Below are 16385 nucleotides of genomic sequence, written 5' to 3' on the forward strand. Positions count from 1 at the left end.
CAGGCGTGGCACAGAGACATGTGAAAAGGTCATCTGTGACTGGGCATGCCCACTGCGTCAACCCAACCATATGAAAAAACAAACTTATGGATGACAGCTTACATGGAGAGGTAGATCTTATGAATCTTTTTACATTCATTAAGTGAATTCTACTTAACAGCCCTGTTTTTTTGTTAAACAAACTTGGCCCTTGGCTAATATTACAGTGAATTTATCCCAGTTCTGTTTCACAAGGTATCACATACAGTATAAATAATAGTAGATAAAACAGGGATAGGTGAAATGTATCATACTTCTTATTAGTTCTTAGGAAACAGGAAGAATTGAATACAACCATAAATTGCTGGTCAGTAGTTGACATGACGGGATTAGACAGACGCCTTACTCGTTGACTCTACAAAAACAGAGGCTGAATTTTCCCTCTTTCTATTCTGCAAGATGTTTGAGAGCTGCGTGATTTATTGAAGTCTTATGTGAACAGAGGGCCCAAGGAAATGGATCCAAATGACTCCAAATTGGTTTATGATTGGCTTGTTTCGTTGGGGGCTAGCAGGACCTCACATTCCACCCTGGCTTCTACTCTCCGGCACTTAGAATATAAATTGATCCGTTTTGTTTCCGTCGTGTATTTTGCCAGGGCCCAGTTAATTCGGCCATGAGGCTGCAGGGCTCACAATTCTCGCCATGGACTATTACCTGCCTGCGTTCTGTCTATATGATGAATACTTTTCAGGCCTTTTCATATTTTAGTTCTGGTTGTATTTATCTGGTGTTGTGAGAGGAAAGAGGGAGACAGAATTAAGAGAGGCATCAATCAGAATGTGAATAATGACTATGGAGGTAGATTTCCTCTTCTATGGTAATAACATCCTGAGGGATTAATCTGTGACTGGAGAGAGGACAGGAGGAAATTAGAGGAGAGGAATGGAGGGGAGGGGATAGGAGAGAAGGTGAGATGAGAGGTGTGGTGTGGTAAAGACGAGAGGGAGGAGTGGAGAGGAGATATTGACTGACATGTAAGTTTGTGGACAGAGACACAACTATCAGTGAACTTGGCTTATCAGTTATTTTCCTGGACATCCGATAAACTTTTAAGCATTTTGGTTCCCTATTGTATGCTTACAGTTGAAGTGTACATGTTCAATACACTAACTTTATTAATCATTTAGTTTATTTTCTATTTTTCTCCAAAAAACATCCTCTTTCTAATTTACATGGCATATATACAGTAGTATTTGTATTAAAAACATGTTTATACTGAGATCTTTATTTGAATTCCATCAAGATATGGGGTACATGTACTTCAGGGTAATGACCTTCCTTGTTTTGACGGCTAGAAATAAACAAGCAGACAGATTGTGCAATATCTACGTACATTTAGCTCAACAGCAGACTCTCTTCCTGGAAGGATAGGGCTCAGACTTTACTGTTGTGGAAACAGATAGTCAAGTAGATCCTTGAATGTGTGTGTTGTTTTTGTGTTGGCATGTTATCATTCATGAATCCTCTAAGTATTGTTCCTACCCAGGAATCCTGTTCATCTGAACAGACCAAACAGCTGTATGTGTTCTAAGCACTGAAACAGTACAGTCTGCTCTCACACCAATATTGCTACACCACTATTGTTGTATCTTAAAGTATTGACATAAGACGTGTCACTTTAAGTATTACAAACATGAGACGTTCTATGCAAACTCTGAAATATTACAGAATGCATGTGACAATGCTGTCATCTCCTCCCTCCAACACTATTCTTCCACACCACAGACAGAGCGATACAGACCCCCCCCCCACCCCCCCCCCCCCACCACCCCATCCCCCTATTCTCTCATTAGCCGGCTGCTCTGCCACTCAGAGCAGAAGGGGAGTGACCGGAGGGGCGGGCTCTGGGCTGATGTCATAGTCACATGGATTCTCATGTGGCGGTGCTTGCGAGCAGGCAGAGACAGATCTGGGCTGGCCAGCTGCCGCTGAGACAGCAAGAGAGAGGGGAGAGACTGAAAGAGTAAAAGAGAGACAGGAAGAGAGAGAGAGAGAACGTTGGCTGGCGCTGCATGTGTGGGCTCTTTATGGACTTGGACTTTAATGATGTATTTTGTGATTTCAGCCATGAAAGGTAAGCTGGGGATTTGTTTGTGGCATTTGCATGGTGTGTTTGTGTGTGTGTGTGTGTGTGTGTCGGTGTGTGTGTGGGTGTAAAGACAGAATGGTTTAATATGGTAACAAGTGGTTTTGACTGCAGGTGTGGAGGGGGACGTGTGTCTTTAAGGCATGTCATTTGGTCTGGCTGATTTGAGGTGGCTTATCTGAGAGGAAGAAAGAAGGTGAAATCTTCTATAAAGTTTTGTGTACATTGTTGGATTATTTTAGATGGTAACTAATGGTCATTCTGAACATGAAATACAATTCCACATTTAAATACTTAATTATAAATGTGTGAGATTTTAGCAGAATTACAAAGAATGTACACATTTGCTTCAGTTGGGTTCTGCTTGACATCCAAGCATTTTGTGTTTGACATTTTATACCACGTATATTTGTGTCTTAAACACTTAAACAGGAGTAACTGTCAAGTACTGGTATTGATGTGCTAAAACAAATAGGATAGAGAGAGGAGTGGGTTAGGGGGGTTGTGCACACAGAATACTGTCTTTCAGTCTCTCTCATCCTCTCCCTCTTTCTCTTGTTTTCTCTCTGGCCCCCCTCTCTCCCTCTCTCTCTTTCCTCCGCCACTCTAATCCTGTTGTTCCACTCCAGAGTGCTTGTCTGTTATGAAAGGATATGAGCGGAGAGACTTTGCATGTTTTCTGTCCAAGGAGAGAGGCCGATAGGGAGTCTGGGTTGCCAGTGACAGTCAGTGGGGCTGCCTGCCATAGTTCATATTTTGGTGGTGAATGATATTTGGACGTTAGTGGTCCACTGACCTATATTTGAGTTTTTCTGGGAGGAGGCGGGGGGGTTGGGTCGTTTGGTACTCGAACATAGATGGAGCCAGCGTGGGGAAGACGAAGGTTGTTTGAGTGCCGTCCCAAAGATACAGATGTAGCATGCTTACCCCCCCCCCCCTCTTTCTTGTTCTCCTCTCCTCTATCCACATTCCCCCATCCTTCATTCTGCTCCCTCATCTCTTCCAGAATCATTCTCCACGCGCTCCCTCTACAATGCCTTCAACATCAGCTTTAATCACCCCCAGCCCCCACCGTTCTCTGGCATACATGGAAGTCCTGCAGTCTGCCCACTTCTCTCTGTCTTTCCCCACTTCTCTCTGCCCATCACTATCTCGATCTTTTATCCACCTGTTTCTCTCTACCTCTTCATCTATTCATCTCTCTAACCTTCTCCCATCTCATCCCAACCATCTCCCTCTTTCTATCTCTCTCCTCTTTATCTATCTCTCCCTCCCTCTCTCTTTCTGGTCCTTGTTCATCCCCCCACCCCCACCCCACTCTCCTCTCCCTCCCACTCCCGCAGAGTAATGCTGGCAGCTGTCATTATCTATTAACCGGGATGTGGCGGGAATGGAAGGCAGCTCTGCACTAGCTTCTGCTAGCGCCGCCATTGCATAGTCAAATCACAAAACTAATCAGAAACCAGGATGTACTTAATGGGGGGTTAAGTTAATGAACTGTAAGGGAGCAGAAAAATCCCATAAATTGATTTCTAGGCTTGTTTGCGTGTGGTGGTAATGTGGTTGAATACTTATTTTCTGATAGTATGAAATGAGAGTAGATGTATGTAGAGGTTGCGAGACAACATTGCTTTAATACCAAACCAACTGGCAGATAACAAACCAATCATTATACAGATTTGTATTCAAATATATTGAAACAGTGTCTACTGGAGATTGCCATGGATATCAAATATAATTTATCCTTCAAAACCACACTGTCTGACACAGCGATTAGAGTTTGCCAGAGATTAGCTCGTCACAAGCAGAAGGATGTGCTTGCAAACAAACAAACAAAACTACTTTTAGATCATGTCTGCAGTGCAGCTTCCTTGTTGTGTTTTTTTCTCCCTGGACAGTAGTCACATGACAGTAGAGGTTAACTGGATTTAGCTCAATTCTATTAACACCTCCAGGCACCTTGCTTGTACCAGACTCTTTTTCCACAGATTAAGCTTTGAGGAGGAGGGGCAGGGGGGCCCGGGTGCATCATTATCTTTCATTACTCTATGATGAAATGCAAAGCAATATGCCCCAAAAAATGCCAAGTCATTTGAATTGGCTAGACGATCCCTAGCCCTAGTATACAATATTATATTATTTATTTTTCCTGTTTATTTGTTGGTTATTTTTATTGATTATGGCTTGTGTTATGTGCTTCTATTGCAATTAGCAAAGCAGGGTTTTCGTTATACATAGAATATAATGGTTCCCTTTATAATGATGTGAAATAGAGAAGCAGAAGGACCTATTTACAGAAAAGACAGTTTTCTCCATGAACCTTCATCCAGTGAAATGTTTTGTAATATTCCTCTTTTTCAAAGCCCCCTGGAGAATTGTCAGTTGGCCTTTTGAAAATACATCAAAAGCAAAATGAAGGAGTGTGAGGGGGAAAAGGAAGAAAAAAAAGCTAGTATTTTGTCTAACTCTAACCGTTTAGAAAGAGGACTGCAGAGGAAGGTGTCTGTGTTCTTTGACAGTTACTCTCTCTCTCTCTCTCTCTCTCTCTCTCTCTACCTCTCTCTCTCTCTCTCTCTAGCTGTTTTGAAGTAGTTATGATAAAAGTCTAGTAACCAGGCAGTAGCTGAAATCAACTGTGCCCTGCAGTACAGTTGAGATATGGTATAGTGGTTGCTGCCATTACATCTTTAAAGTAAGACAGTGATATTACAAAATCCCTGTCTTTCTTTACAAACGGTTAGCCATTTTGTCCTGCTGTTTTTGGTGTTGGTGAAACTTTTGTTTTGTTCTGTTCTTCCAAGTCTGTAATGTGGTGAACTAGCAAAAACAACATTGTTTCGCCAAGCTGTGACCTTTGAACATGAACCATTATGGTTGAACACTTCTAGAGCCATAGGTGGGTTAAGGAAACAGTGGGTTAGATTGAGTGTCTGTGGTATACTTTCAGAGACAATTAGCTGGCAATGTTATGTCACAGGATTATGTCTGTCTTTGGGCTAGGAGATTATTCAACTGCTCTCTATTGGGCGTCTGACAGAAAGAGACCGAGGGAGGGAGAGAGAGAGAGCTATATAGCAATAGAAACATACAACAAGGTGGAATAGAGTAGAGAATGAGGATGGGGGTGAGGGAGATGGAGAAAGATAGAAGAACGGTTGGGAGAGAGAGGGAGAGAAAGAAGGGAGATGTGAGGCCAGAGAGAAAGCTGAAACAAGGAGCAAAGGAGGATAGGATCAAGAGAGAGGGAGATGGAGGTGTAAATGAGTGTGAGGCATAGGCGACAGATTGTGCAGAGGAGGGTGGTGGAGGGCCCTCCTGACCTTCACGGGAGGGGGACAGCAGGCTCATGACCGCCCCAGGAGGAGGCACCAAAGGTCGGGCCCAGGGGTCAGGCGGGCGTGGGGCTTCTGCGGCCTGGCACACTCTGTCCACCCGTCCATGGAAATCCATCACACTGCCGATGCCGGGGGAGTGTGTGTTTGTGGGGGGGGGGGGGGGGGGTAGAGCAGAGAAGAAGGGTATTGGGAGAGAGGGGTTGGAGGTAGGGGGGCCGGGAGGTGGGGGTTGGGGTGAAATCTGGAATAACAAATGTGTTGTGGAATTTTAACGAAGAAAGGAGAAAAGGTTGAAAAACTGAAAAACTAGTTAACTAAATGTCAGGGCAAGTAGTACCCTAGGCAGGAGTGGTCATGGAGGCTTCTATGTATGTTTTATCCAGCAGGTGTGTGACCTGGGGACCGCTAATATACATGGAGCTATACTGACGCTATCTCAGCCACGCACTATAACTGATCCAGATGACCTTCATGGCATGTTTATGATCAGTGATTGATTATGAAAAAAGAGTAATCAGGGTATATCGCCATTCAAAGTAAACATTACTTTATATATCTTTACTTTAATATTTCCAGTATTTGGTGTGGTTTTGTTTTGAATAGGCACGTTCCGATTAAATAAATGCACACTATTCAAATTAAATAAATGACTTGTATTTATTTTACAATGTTTAACAACTGTGTGAGTGTGTGTGTTCATGGGCCTTTGAATCTGTGTTTATGTCATCTGTGTTTGTGTTTGTATGTGCATGTCATTGTGTGTGTCAGCTGCATATATAATAGCGTACACGTGCAAACAAGGTCATATAGTGAGAGGGGCAGACTTACTGGGAGGTATATTCCATGTCTTGCTATTCTCCATAGCGTTTACCACATAGCTGACCATTACACCAGAGGAGTATATCTGTTTGAAAGCCTCTACTTAACCAGCATATTAAATACTCCAGCACCCCAAGTATGTATACAGTATGCAGAAAAATGTATTGAGGTATTTGCTTTGTAATTCACATAATGACTGCTTCCTGGTGTAAGCACATAGTTTTGGTTAACTTGTTTACTGGATGTCGAGGAACTGCTTTAAAGTGACTTAATTTTGGTTTTGGTCACCTAACCTCATCATGCCCTGCTGGTTGCAAAGTGACTTTAGAAAGAGATACAGTATGGTGGACTTTGGCATGCACATTTAGTCACTACATACCTGTAGACTGCTGTGTGAAATGTGCAGTTTTACTGTCTATCAAGAAATATCATGTTTCTTTGTGTTTATAAAATAATGTGCTTTTGACTCCTATTTGTTTTTGTAGAGCATGAAAGATGCTAGAGCAGAACATAACTGTGCCGTGGGAAGAGATGGGAACTGTGTTTGCTTCAAACTCTAACCATGGCATTTCAACAGCAACAAGGGGGCTTCCAGAAAGACATGCGGTGTATGCATGCACAGTGTGTGCGTGTGTGTGAAGTGAGCATGTTTGTCTGCTTTTGCATCATGTGCTTGTGCATAGTATACCTGCACATGAAAAGTATGTGTGAGTGTGTTTGCGCTTGTAGTTGTCTGTAATTGAACAACAACACACATGCACACATGCGCATAAACACACACATGCATACTCTTAAACACTCTGCATGTGGTTTTATTTACATAATTTAAACATTTCTGCAGTATATTCTCACTGGATATCTATCTGAACAAGCCTCAGCTTGGTGCAACAGTACAGTGCATTTGTAGACCTAGGTAGGCAATACAGCTCTCCAGGCCACTCCAAGACACTTGCTGACTGTTTCCAGTCATGGATAATGGGCTTACTAGGAAGATGTGTGTGTGGAGGGCCAGGAGAAAGGGTGTATTGCTCTCTGTTTGACCCAACTGATAGGCCCCGTGGCCTGCATGCGTGGTGGTGGTGACCTGGGGTGAGGAGGCTTCCAGCTAATAAAGCTACTCAAGACTGAGAGTGGCTGAAGTGCCGCCGATAGGCATAGGTCAGGTACTCAACATCGCCTTTTTATATTATCTGTATCTATCTTTCTCAGCTCTCGGTGCCCCCCCCCCTCCCCTCTCACCCCCCACTAGCACGCCCATCTCCGCCCCAAAAACACACACACAAGCACACACACACTATTCCATATTTTTCCAAGCCTAGCTTACATCTATCTGTCCTCTGGGGTTATTTTATTGTTTGAGACACAAGCCTTGACACTAACAAACAGCCTCCCTTGCCTCAGATCAATGGAGTAGATGGCATCTAACCACAAAATGCCAACTTGCATTTATACACAGCACCATCTTTGTTTTAGTAGCAAAAGTAGACGCAAACCAAGGTTCACATTTACATTTTGAACCTTGACACATCTAAAATGCATTGATAGGGCAAGGTCTCTCTTTGATCCAAGAGAAGAAAAAACTCTTTGGAGTTGGCATCGGGATAATTTATACATCAGGGATTTGTGTTTGCCCAAGCCTTAGCGTTTTCTGAGTAAACAGAGTTAGCAAGTGTGATTTGATGCCATTATTCAAGCTTCATAACAACACACGTTATAAACACATTTAGATAAACAGTAGGCTATATACTGTTCTACTGCATTCAATATTAGGACATGAGTCATATTGCTGCATTTTCCTCCAACACTATTATTTATGGGATCATGAACTTTATTGATATGCAAAACGACTGCATTTCAAAAATCTTGTCAACAAAACCAGTAAGCTGAGGTCCAAAACAAATCTTGAGGGAGGAATGTACAGTATAATATCCATTCATTCAGAGGTGAGATGACCAGGATGGACAGAGATTCTGCCCTAAATCAGCCTAATGAGCGGGACAGGGCATCTGTCTACATCTGTATCTTTGGGACAGGGCATCTGTCTAAAGAAGTTATTTTGGTTCGTTAGAAACTGCCAGGTCCATAAAGTGCAATGGGTTCGTCTTCCGCAAAGCGAAATCATTAGCAATTCAGATTTCCGTGTCTTTGAGCAGGTCTGTGAAGGGAAGTGTGTGGATCCAAATGATACGATGTAAATGTTTTATATCAGACAGTGTGCAAGTGCTTCATATAGGAAAGAGTTCCAGCCAATGCAATTGCAGTGAAATAGAAAGCTGCTTTTTAATGACTGGAGACATACTGTAACCTGTCCCATTAGCCCATTTTTTTATGAGCTGGACATCCTTTTAACAAAATACCAAAACTGCAAAAGATGTTCATTATGTAAGTTGCCGAAACTTGCTCTTTCTATGGGAACAGTGCCAGGAAACTATAAATGTGTTGTTGACCTTGCCACTAAAATGCTAGTGGATGCAAGGACCACCTGCCATTGCCTTCTTTCATTAGCTGATAGTCTTAGTCAATACAAAGCTCTCCCTCGTAAGAGAGAACATTAGTGCCACCTGTTCCTGTCCCCTAGTCACAGTTCCATTGATTGTATGACATAAAACTGCCAATGAAGCCTTGAAGCTTCTAAAAGTTACCCTAGAAGCTACGCTGCAATGATCAGTGACATTAAGCAGCTGACCATGCATGTTGAACAAGGGGCCAATATTTTTTGATCCACCTTATGTTGTGATGTAATAACTTTCAGGGCTTTCGTAAGGAAGTCTGGATCATTGAGCTTTGTCAGTCAGTGAGCCATGAATAAGGATCACAAAAGCAGACTCACAAACAAAGGTTAAGAGACAGCAGAGGACATCTTTCTATTAAGTTGATCCATTAATCACAAATTACTACCCAAAGACCTTACAGGGGATGACCAGGGCGTACAGTGTCTGCATGCTTTTCTGATGTTACAGTGATTTCCCTGAACAGCTACATAACTGCTCCAGTTACCAGTAACTTGTAATCAGGTTTGTGATGACAGTCTTTTTGACGTTGAGTCTCACTGCTCTGCAGAGCGGCAATGAATAGAGCCCAGTCTTCCGTCAGACATGTAGACAACAACAATCACCAGAGAATGCATGAGATGTGAGCTGGACATACTGTATTGGCCAGGCCAAGGGCATGTCCAGGCATGTACGTTGCAGTATATCTACCATGCAAGCACGCCTTGACATTCCTGGCTGAATTGTTCCTCTCATACTTTTATAATAAACTGCAGCCTCTAAGTGCAAACGAGGATAGCAATGCCATTCTGACTCATCCCCCCCCCCTCTTTAGTACGGTTTAGACGGCAAGGTTTTGTCAGCTATTCACAAAGCTCCCATTAGTCTCATTTTCAGGCTCAACCAAACAATGGAGACGCTATCCCAGGATGCCAGTCTCTCACGGTTGAAAAAACAATGAGAGCGTGATCCCAAAGAACAGTAATCAGGAGTGATGCGACTGCGATGTTTTCAGCAGAAAACGAGCTTCATCACATTTAATGTGCAGTTTGTCTTCTAAGATGCTTACGAGGAACATAAAAGAACAAAATAAAAAAAGATTGCTTAGCCACTACTAAAGGTGTGAGGAAGGCTACAGTATCTCTCTCTCTCTCTCTCTCTCTCTCTGTGTGTTTCTCTCTCAGAGAGGAGCATGGAGGGGTACTGGGCTTAGTAGCGTACATGAAAGGCATTAGTGGAGGCTGGGGCCAGGGACATAAGCAAATAGGAGAGGAGAGCGAGGGCATCATTAAGGCCGCGGCCAGGCTTTGATGAGGCTGGCAGAAGCTGTGTATGTCTCTGGGTCGGCAGACTCGGTGGATCGTGGATCTTGGAGTACAGAGTTTTGCAGAGTCCCAAGCTTGATGTTTTACCCACACATGGCTAATGAGGAGCTTGTTCTTGGGGTCGTTCTGGTCCAGCCCCATGAGATTGTGCGTGAGTGTGTGAGCACACGCACACACTCACGCACAAGCTTTTTACTGCGTTTGTTACTGTGTTTGTGTGTGTCTGTGAATTCAAGTGGGTACCATGGTGCCATGTTTTTACACATATTAACAGCTCTAGCTTTTGACTTTGGAGGAAGGCAAGTATTCCCTTTTATTCTGCTGTGAAGAGAGAATGGAAGAGCAGATGCTTGTGAAGATTAAGGAATCAATTGAATTTCAAACTGTTTCATCGCAGACTTAGTTCATGCAGCAATGTATACGACAGTTGATGAGTAATTAAAACTATTTCCTCTCAGGTTGTGAAGTGTGCTTCAAGACTACAGAACGTTAACAGAATATGTAAGGATTTTTGGAACATATTATGACCCCTTGGTGAACTAAATAATTCCTGTTATAAACCACGGTGGTAGTATAGTTGTCTTGCCTAGCTTCACAGTGAATACACTGTATACTGTAAAGGTTTTGGATTGAAAACTGCAGTAGTTGTTCATGTCTGTTAGTTGTGTGTGTATAGTACAGTCATGTCTGGATATGTATACATGCTGTATGTGTGTGTGTGTGTCTGTTAGCGCCAGGATCTGTTGTATTTTTTCCTGTGTACATGTGTGCAGAGGATGACATAAAGGCCACTAATGAGAAACACTCCCCACCATCTCCAACTGCTGATCAAACCGTGGGTTGACAGTGGTGAGCGAGGCTTGTGTTTGTGATCCGGTGGTGTTTTGTCCCCCCCCCCCACCCTCCCACCCTTCCCCTCCCTCTCATGTACCCCTGTTAAATCCCCCCGGTGAAGAACGAGAGCCTCAGATCTGTCATGGAGACAGACTTAAGCCTTTCATATGCAGAGCGGAGATAAGAAACAGCCATTTTATAACCATCTACATCGTCTCTGCCGCCATGGAAGGCTCCGAGTGCCAGGCTCCAAAGGCGATACACAGCCTCCTACAATGACGGGGGTTGCATTCGCCACCGCAACGGTTCTCTCTTGTGCTGTTTTTTGTGGTTGTTTTTTTTCCCCGCAAATCCTGTCAGTGTCACCAATTACGGCAGGGTGTGCTTGTTGACAGATTCTCCATGGGAGGAACAGTTGGTTTAGAGGCAGGAAAGTCCCCTACTGTGACCTTTTCTATGTAATTTAAAAGGGATAGAAGAGTCTTGTGAAGATACGTAGTAAACATGTTGGTTTTAGTTAAGATAAACTGGCAGGGGTTTCTGACAAGCAAACGTGATTGACATGTTGACTGACATGTTGACTCAAGTAGTTTTTGTTTTCAACAGCTTGTTCGATTCTAAATCTAGAGGTGCATTGCATCTGACATGCACGGTATGCCTGTAAGAGCGATTGTTGAGAGTTGACATTCTAAAATGTCAAGTCTGTGGGATCTACTGCAATCTTGTCTCTGAGATTGAATAGGAAACACACATTTACCAATTAGGGAATTATTTCATTGTGATTCTGGAGGGAAAAACACACTTTCAAATGTTTTTTTGTTGGGGGGGGGGGGGGGGGGGGGGGGGGTTAATGTCAGTGAAAGTGTGCAGTGAAATATTGCATACTGAATATATTCCTAGGATAAACCAACCGAAATAACCAAACCTAGGTCTATGAAAAACACTAGTACATTCAATCCAGTCTTCATAGGCGCACTCCCTAGATACTAGTCTAAGTCTCAGGTGCTAAAACAAAACTCTTCTAACCTTGCTCCGTGCTTTGTGTGAAACTCAACCAACTGACACCTGAGTAATACCCAGGGAAGTCATGCCCTCGCTTCTTCCTTCAGTTAGCATATTTGTGTTAGCAGTTAGCATTGGCAGCTCGTTTTTACACCGAGTTAGAACAGTTATCATGGTCATGGTATTTCAATAGGCCGAACATGCCTCGCATTTATTTCCAGAGGCAGGTCAGCTGACTTGCACCATCCAATCCTCTTTGGATCTCTCTCTCTCTCCCTCAGGCTCTTGGAACTGTCTCAGAGTTGAGATTGCATAAACTGCAGTTATCTATAGTAACATACTGCATACCAACCAAGTGGTTATGAAGGCAGCAGGGGCCTGGGATGTGTAGTAATGGCTGTTCTGGGACCAGTAGTTGTTGGAGGAAAGCTAGCTGGCTAGACAAACTGTATTATTTTACAGGCATAAGTTTGACATAAGTAGCAACGCATGGAAGCCAAGTACTCTCAGTATGGATGCTAGGCTAAGCTAGGTGACTAATCTCTAAAAGATCAGTGGATGAAGCAACTTAACTGGTTTTACTAGTAACAGGTTAAGTCCTCCATGACGGTCAGTCACTTTTTTCACTCAGGACACCTGACTCACTGTGTAAGGGCCAGTGATCATTTGAGGTTATTCAAGGCAGCTATCACTTTTTTTCACGTTTTAACGATATTTGAAAGGAGCACAATACCGCACATTACAAAGTGTTAACACTCCTGGTGTTAAATTTACCCTTTTAAATGTGCTTTGCACAGAGAGGAGCATTATTAAATTTTTGGAAGTATTTTATTTGTCAAATTTGTTCAATATTTATAATGGTAAACACATATAAAACAGATATAAAGAAAACAGGAAGGAAAAAAATAAATAGGAAACAAACAATAACCCAAACAGCTGCCAGATCATACGACACAGCACAGCCTTTACATGCATTCACATATCCTTAGATTTAGATATCCTCTATTCATCCTCTGTTCAGATAAGTGGATAATTAAGAAGCACCACATCTGCTTTTGTTGCTGTACAGTCACTCCCCAACATTGGCTCACAGATTTGAGTTGAACGGGGTGACTTTTTGTCTCCACATGGACAACTGTTTACCCGGTATCTATACTCTCAAACTGGCTTGTTTCATGCACAACCACCTAAAGCTCTGTCAGACTGATTGCATTTAGGACCTTTCTCTTTCTCTCCCTGTCTCCCCCTTGTCTTTTTTCCTAGTACTACCCCTCTCTCTCCCTTTACCATACTCTCAATTGTTCACTCCCTTTTCCTCTCTTTCTCTACCTACCTCCTTCCCCTCCTCTTTCCATCTCTCTCCCTCTCTCCCTCCCTCCCTCCCTCCCTCCCTCCCTCCCTCCCTCCCTCCCTCCCTCCCTCCCTCCCTCCCTCCCTCCCTCCCTCCCTCCCTCCCTCCCTCCCTCCCTCCCTCCCCCTCTCTCTCTCTCTCTCTCTCTCTCTCTCTCTCTCTCTCTCTCTCTCTCTCTCTCTCTCTCGCTCTCCATCTCCTTGTCTCTTTCTCTCTTTCCCATTTCTATGAGGCCTTTTCTGGACTTGCCTGCCTAGTGGCCCATTGACACAGTGTTATCAGAGTCGCTCATAGAGGCCTCGGTGATTCAGAATGACAGCACTATCAGGCCGGGTTAGAGGCACAGGCAGCCATTAGCAAACAGCTAGATTACATCAATGAAATTCAGATTTGCTCGTGGCTGCCGTCCAACGGTGACAATGGATTATTTAACAGCGTTGCCTGGACATATTATGTAACTGTTTGAAATGAGTGGGTGAAAGGAAGAGAATGCTAAGCATAGCGTGTCGTGGTTCTGAAAAGATCCCTGGCCTTTGGTTGGGTCCATTTTTTTTATATGCTTATGAATCTAGTGTTATTTGGAATGCCCTGCATTATAATATGTTTTTGTTGTCACTCATTGCGTTCTCTTTGGACATTCGCCCTCATCTTGACGGACAAGTTAACAAGTGAGCCATGTGTGGTCATCACCAGTGTGACATTGTGTGGAGCACGGAAACCAACTGTCATAAGGAACAGCTGAGCTACACTGGAAGGTGAAATGCATCATGGTCTTTTGAATCCGATACATAGAGTATAGGCTAGGCCTAGGTGAATACAGGTGCAGATGGCTGCTGTTCATGTAACAGGGACGGGTTCACTATGAGGCCAGTGTCAGATCAGTTATTCACGCAGTTATTACACCTTTGGTTTAATCTTTTTCTGCAGTATCAATTTGCAGAGAGAACCCTTGAGTGCAGTGAAGCACTCCTGGTCTTAACTGAACAGCAATAATCAAAGTATTCTGATTTCTATAAACCAGGACACAATAGTGAAATATGATTGTTGACTTGTATAACATACTACATTACCCTAATACAAGGGCAATGGTTCTACACATTTATTTGGATTATATTTGGTCAAAGGGTGTTTATGCATGTGTGAGTGTGTGCGCGTGTTGATAACAACATACTTGGCCTCATCTTTTTAACATTTTCCCCTATATTGAAGGACTGCTTCATAGAAGTTTTAACACACAAAGAGATATTTGCATATCATTTGAATGTTATTTTTCTCCCATATAATGTTTTGTAATTGAAATTGTAAATTTATGTTAGTTACTGGTAGAAATTATTTACAGTAAACCCAAGGGGTTCCTAAAAAACGTACAGGAAAATAGGAGCTGTTTGTGAACTCACCGTATAAATAATTGCAGGTTCCAAATTAACTGTAATTTCAAGCACCAGCTTTATTGGAATATGGGCTTTGATGTTCAAATCTATAATTCAATGGGGATTAACACCCCATAGGATAGCACTAGCTAATTACAAGAGATTGGATATACATAGCTAACAAGGAGTGAAGAAGAGGAGCGACTTAATACATGGAGAATTCAGAAGACAAGGAGGAGGATAAGCTGGTGGAATGAGAAAATATATTTGGTTCTGATTATCATGCACTTCCAGTGTCGTTTTTTTTCTTCTACTTGCAGTGGTTCTGCCTAGTATTAAAATGATCAAGTAGACAATGATGAGATTATGGGAACGTTGCTTGATGGTTATTTGGGAATAATTGTAAAGCCTGTGATTGCATGTTCTGCCAAATCAGTGATTGATAACACCAGGACTCTAAACAAATGATTTATTTCTGATTGTGCATGCAAATGAGGTATCATTTGGTCCTGTGAGGTTCAGTTCTCACTGCTGTATGATCCTCACGCTCACGTACTGGGGAGACATGATTGATGCTATCTTCAGACGCAGAGTGTGTCATGTTGACTACGAAAACCTTTCATGAGGATGGCTCTTTAGATGGACTCTGTTAGGAACGGCAGGTCATTTGGATTCAAAGGGCTGCCCCTCCATGGGCCTTTGTCAGCTTTAACGCAACTACTGAAAGACAGCATTGTGTATTGTTGTGATCACGGTGTCAAGGCTTGCCCTGTCAAACTGACCAAGGTTAACATTGTTGGGCTGTGGGTCTCCATACTCCCTCTCTCTTCTGCGTTCCCATTCCAACCAGATCATTTTTACTCTCACCTTCATACATTAACACACTACCCCTCTCTCACTCTTTCTATCGCTCATTCTCTTTTAGCTCTCAGTTCCATGGACTGGCTCTTATCAGCTTCCTCTTGTCTTGCTGAGCTGGCTCTACTGCCCACAAGAAAAACCCTCTCCCATCTCTCTCTCTTTCTTTCCCATCTCTCTCTTTCTCTCTCTTTCTCCCTGTATGCCTCTTCAGGGTCCTCTTTCAATCCCCCCCCCCCCTCTTCTTGTTGCTGATCTCCCTTTCTCTCTCTTTCACCCATACTTTTATTCATCCCTCCTTCCCCTCCCTCTCTCTATCTCCTCATAATGAATTTGCCCCAGGGGTCCTAGAGGTTTCTTCCTTCACCACCCTTCATTAAATTAATGTGTATTTCCTGTTCGTTTTCAATAGGGCTATCCTGTAGAGACCCTCTCTTAGTGCTTCTGTCTGGACCGAGCAGTGGGGGCTGAACGCTGTTCACTCTGCCTCCACTCTGGTCTCTCTCGGTCTGTCTCTTCCTCCCCTCCCCCACCCTACATCCATTCAACTCTATATCTGTCTCTTTGGCTTCCTAGCTGTCTGCTCTAGCTGAAGTGCACCACCATGGAGTGTAATGACATAGACCCAATAATATCTCATTCCACATATGGTGCCGTAATCATTTCCACTGAGTTGTGAAAAGTGATTTATTGAAATCATATGCCATTATATGACAAATGTTTTTCTACCATATAATAAACTTAATAGATGTATGTAATGTTTCTGAATATGCTTGAGGTAACCTATTTATAGGACATAGCTTTGTATCTGATTATTAACAGGTGTGATGTTATGTTCCGCTACAAACCTAGTACACATTCCTCAGCTTCACAA

The 16385-nt window shown here is 43.0% G+C and overlaps 1 protein-coding gene across 1 annotated transcript in view; it reads left to right on the top strand.

The window, feature by feature from the left end:
* The first annotated feature begins 1977 nt into the window (after positions 1-1977).
* Positions 1978-16385, top strand: part of LOC136955444 (nuclear receptor ROR-alpha A-like) — a 29186-nt gene continuing 14778 nt past the window's right edge. The window contains exon 1 of the mRNA XM_067249154.1: positions 1978-2116. Within this exon, the coding sequence (XP_067105255.1) occupies positions 2086-2116 (31 nt within the window). The 5' untranslated portion in view covers positions 1978-2085. The remainder of the gene's footprint in view (positions 2117-16385) is intronic.

Source organism: Osmerus mordax, chromosome 13 (genome assembly GCF_038355195.1).
Source record: "Osmerus mordax isolate fOsmMor3 chromosome 13, fOsmMor3.pri, whole genome shotgun sequence".
Taxonomy (NCBI): Eukaryota; Metazoa; Chordata; class Actinopteri; order Osmeriformes; family Osmeridae; genus Osmerus; species Osmerus mordax.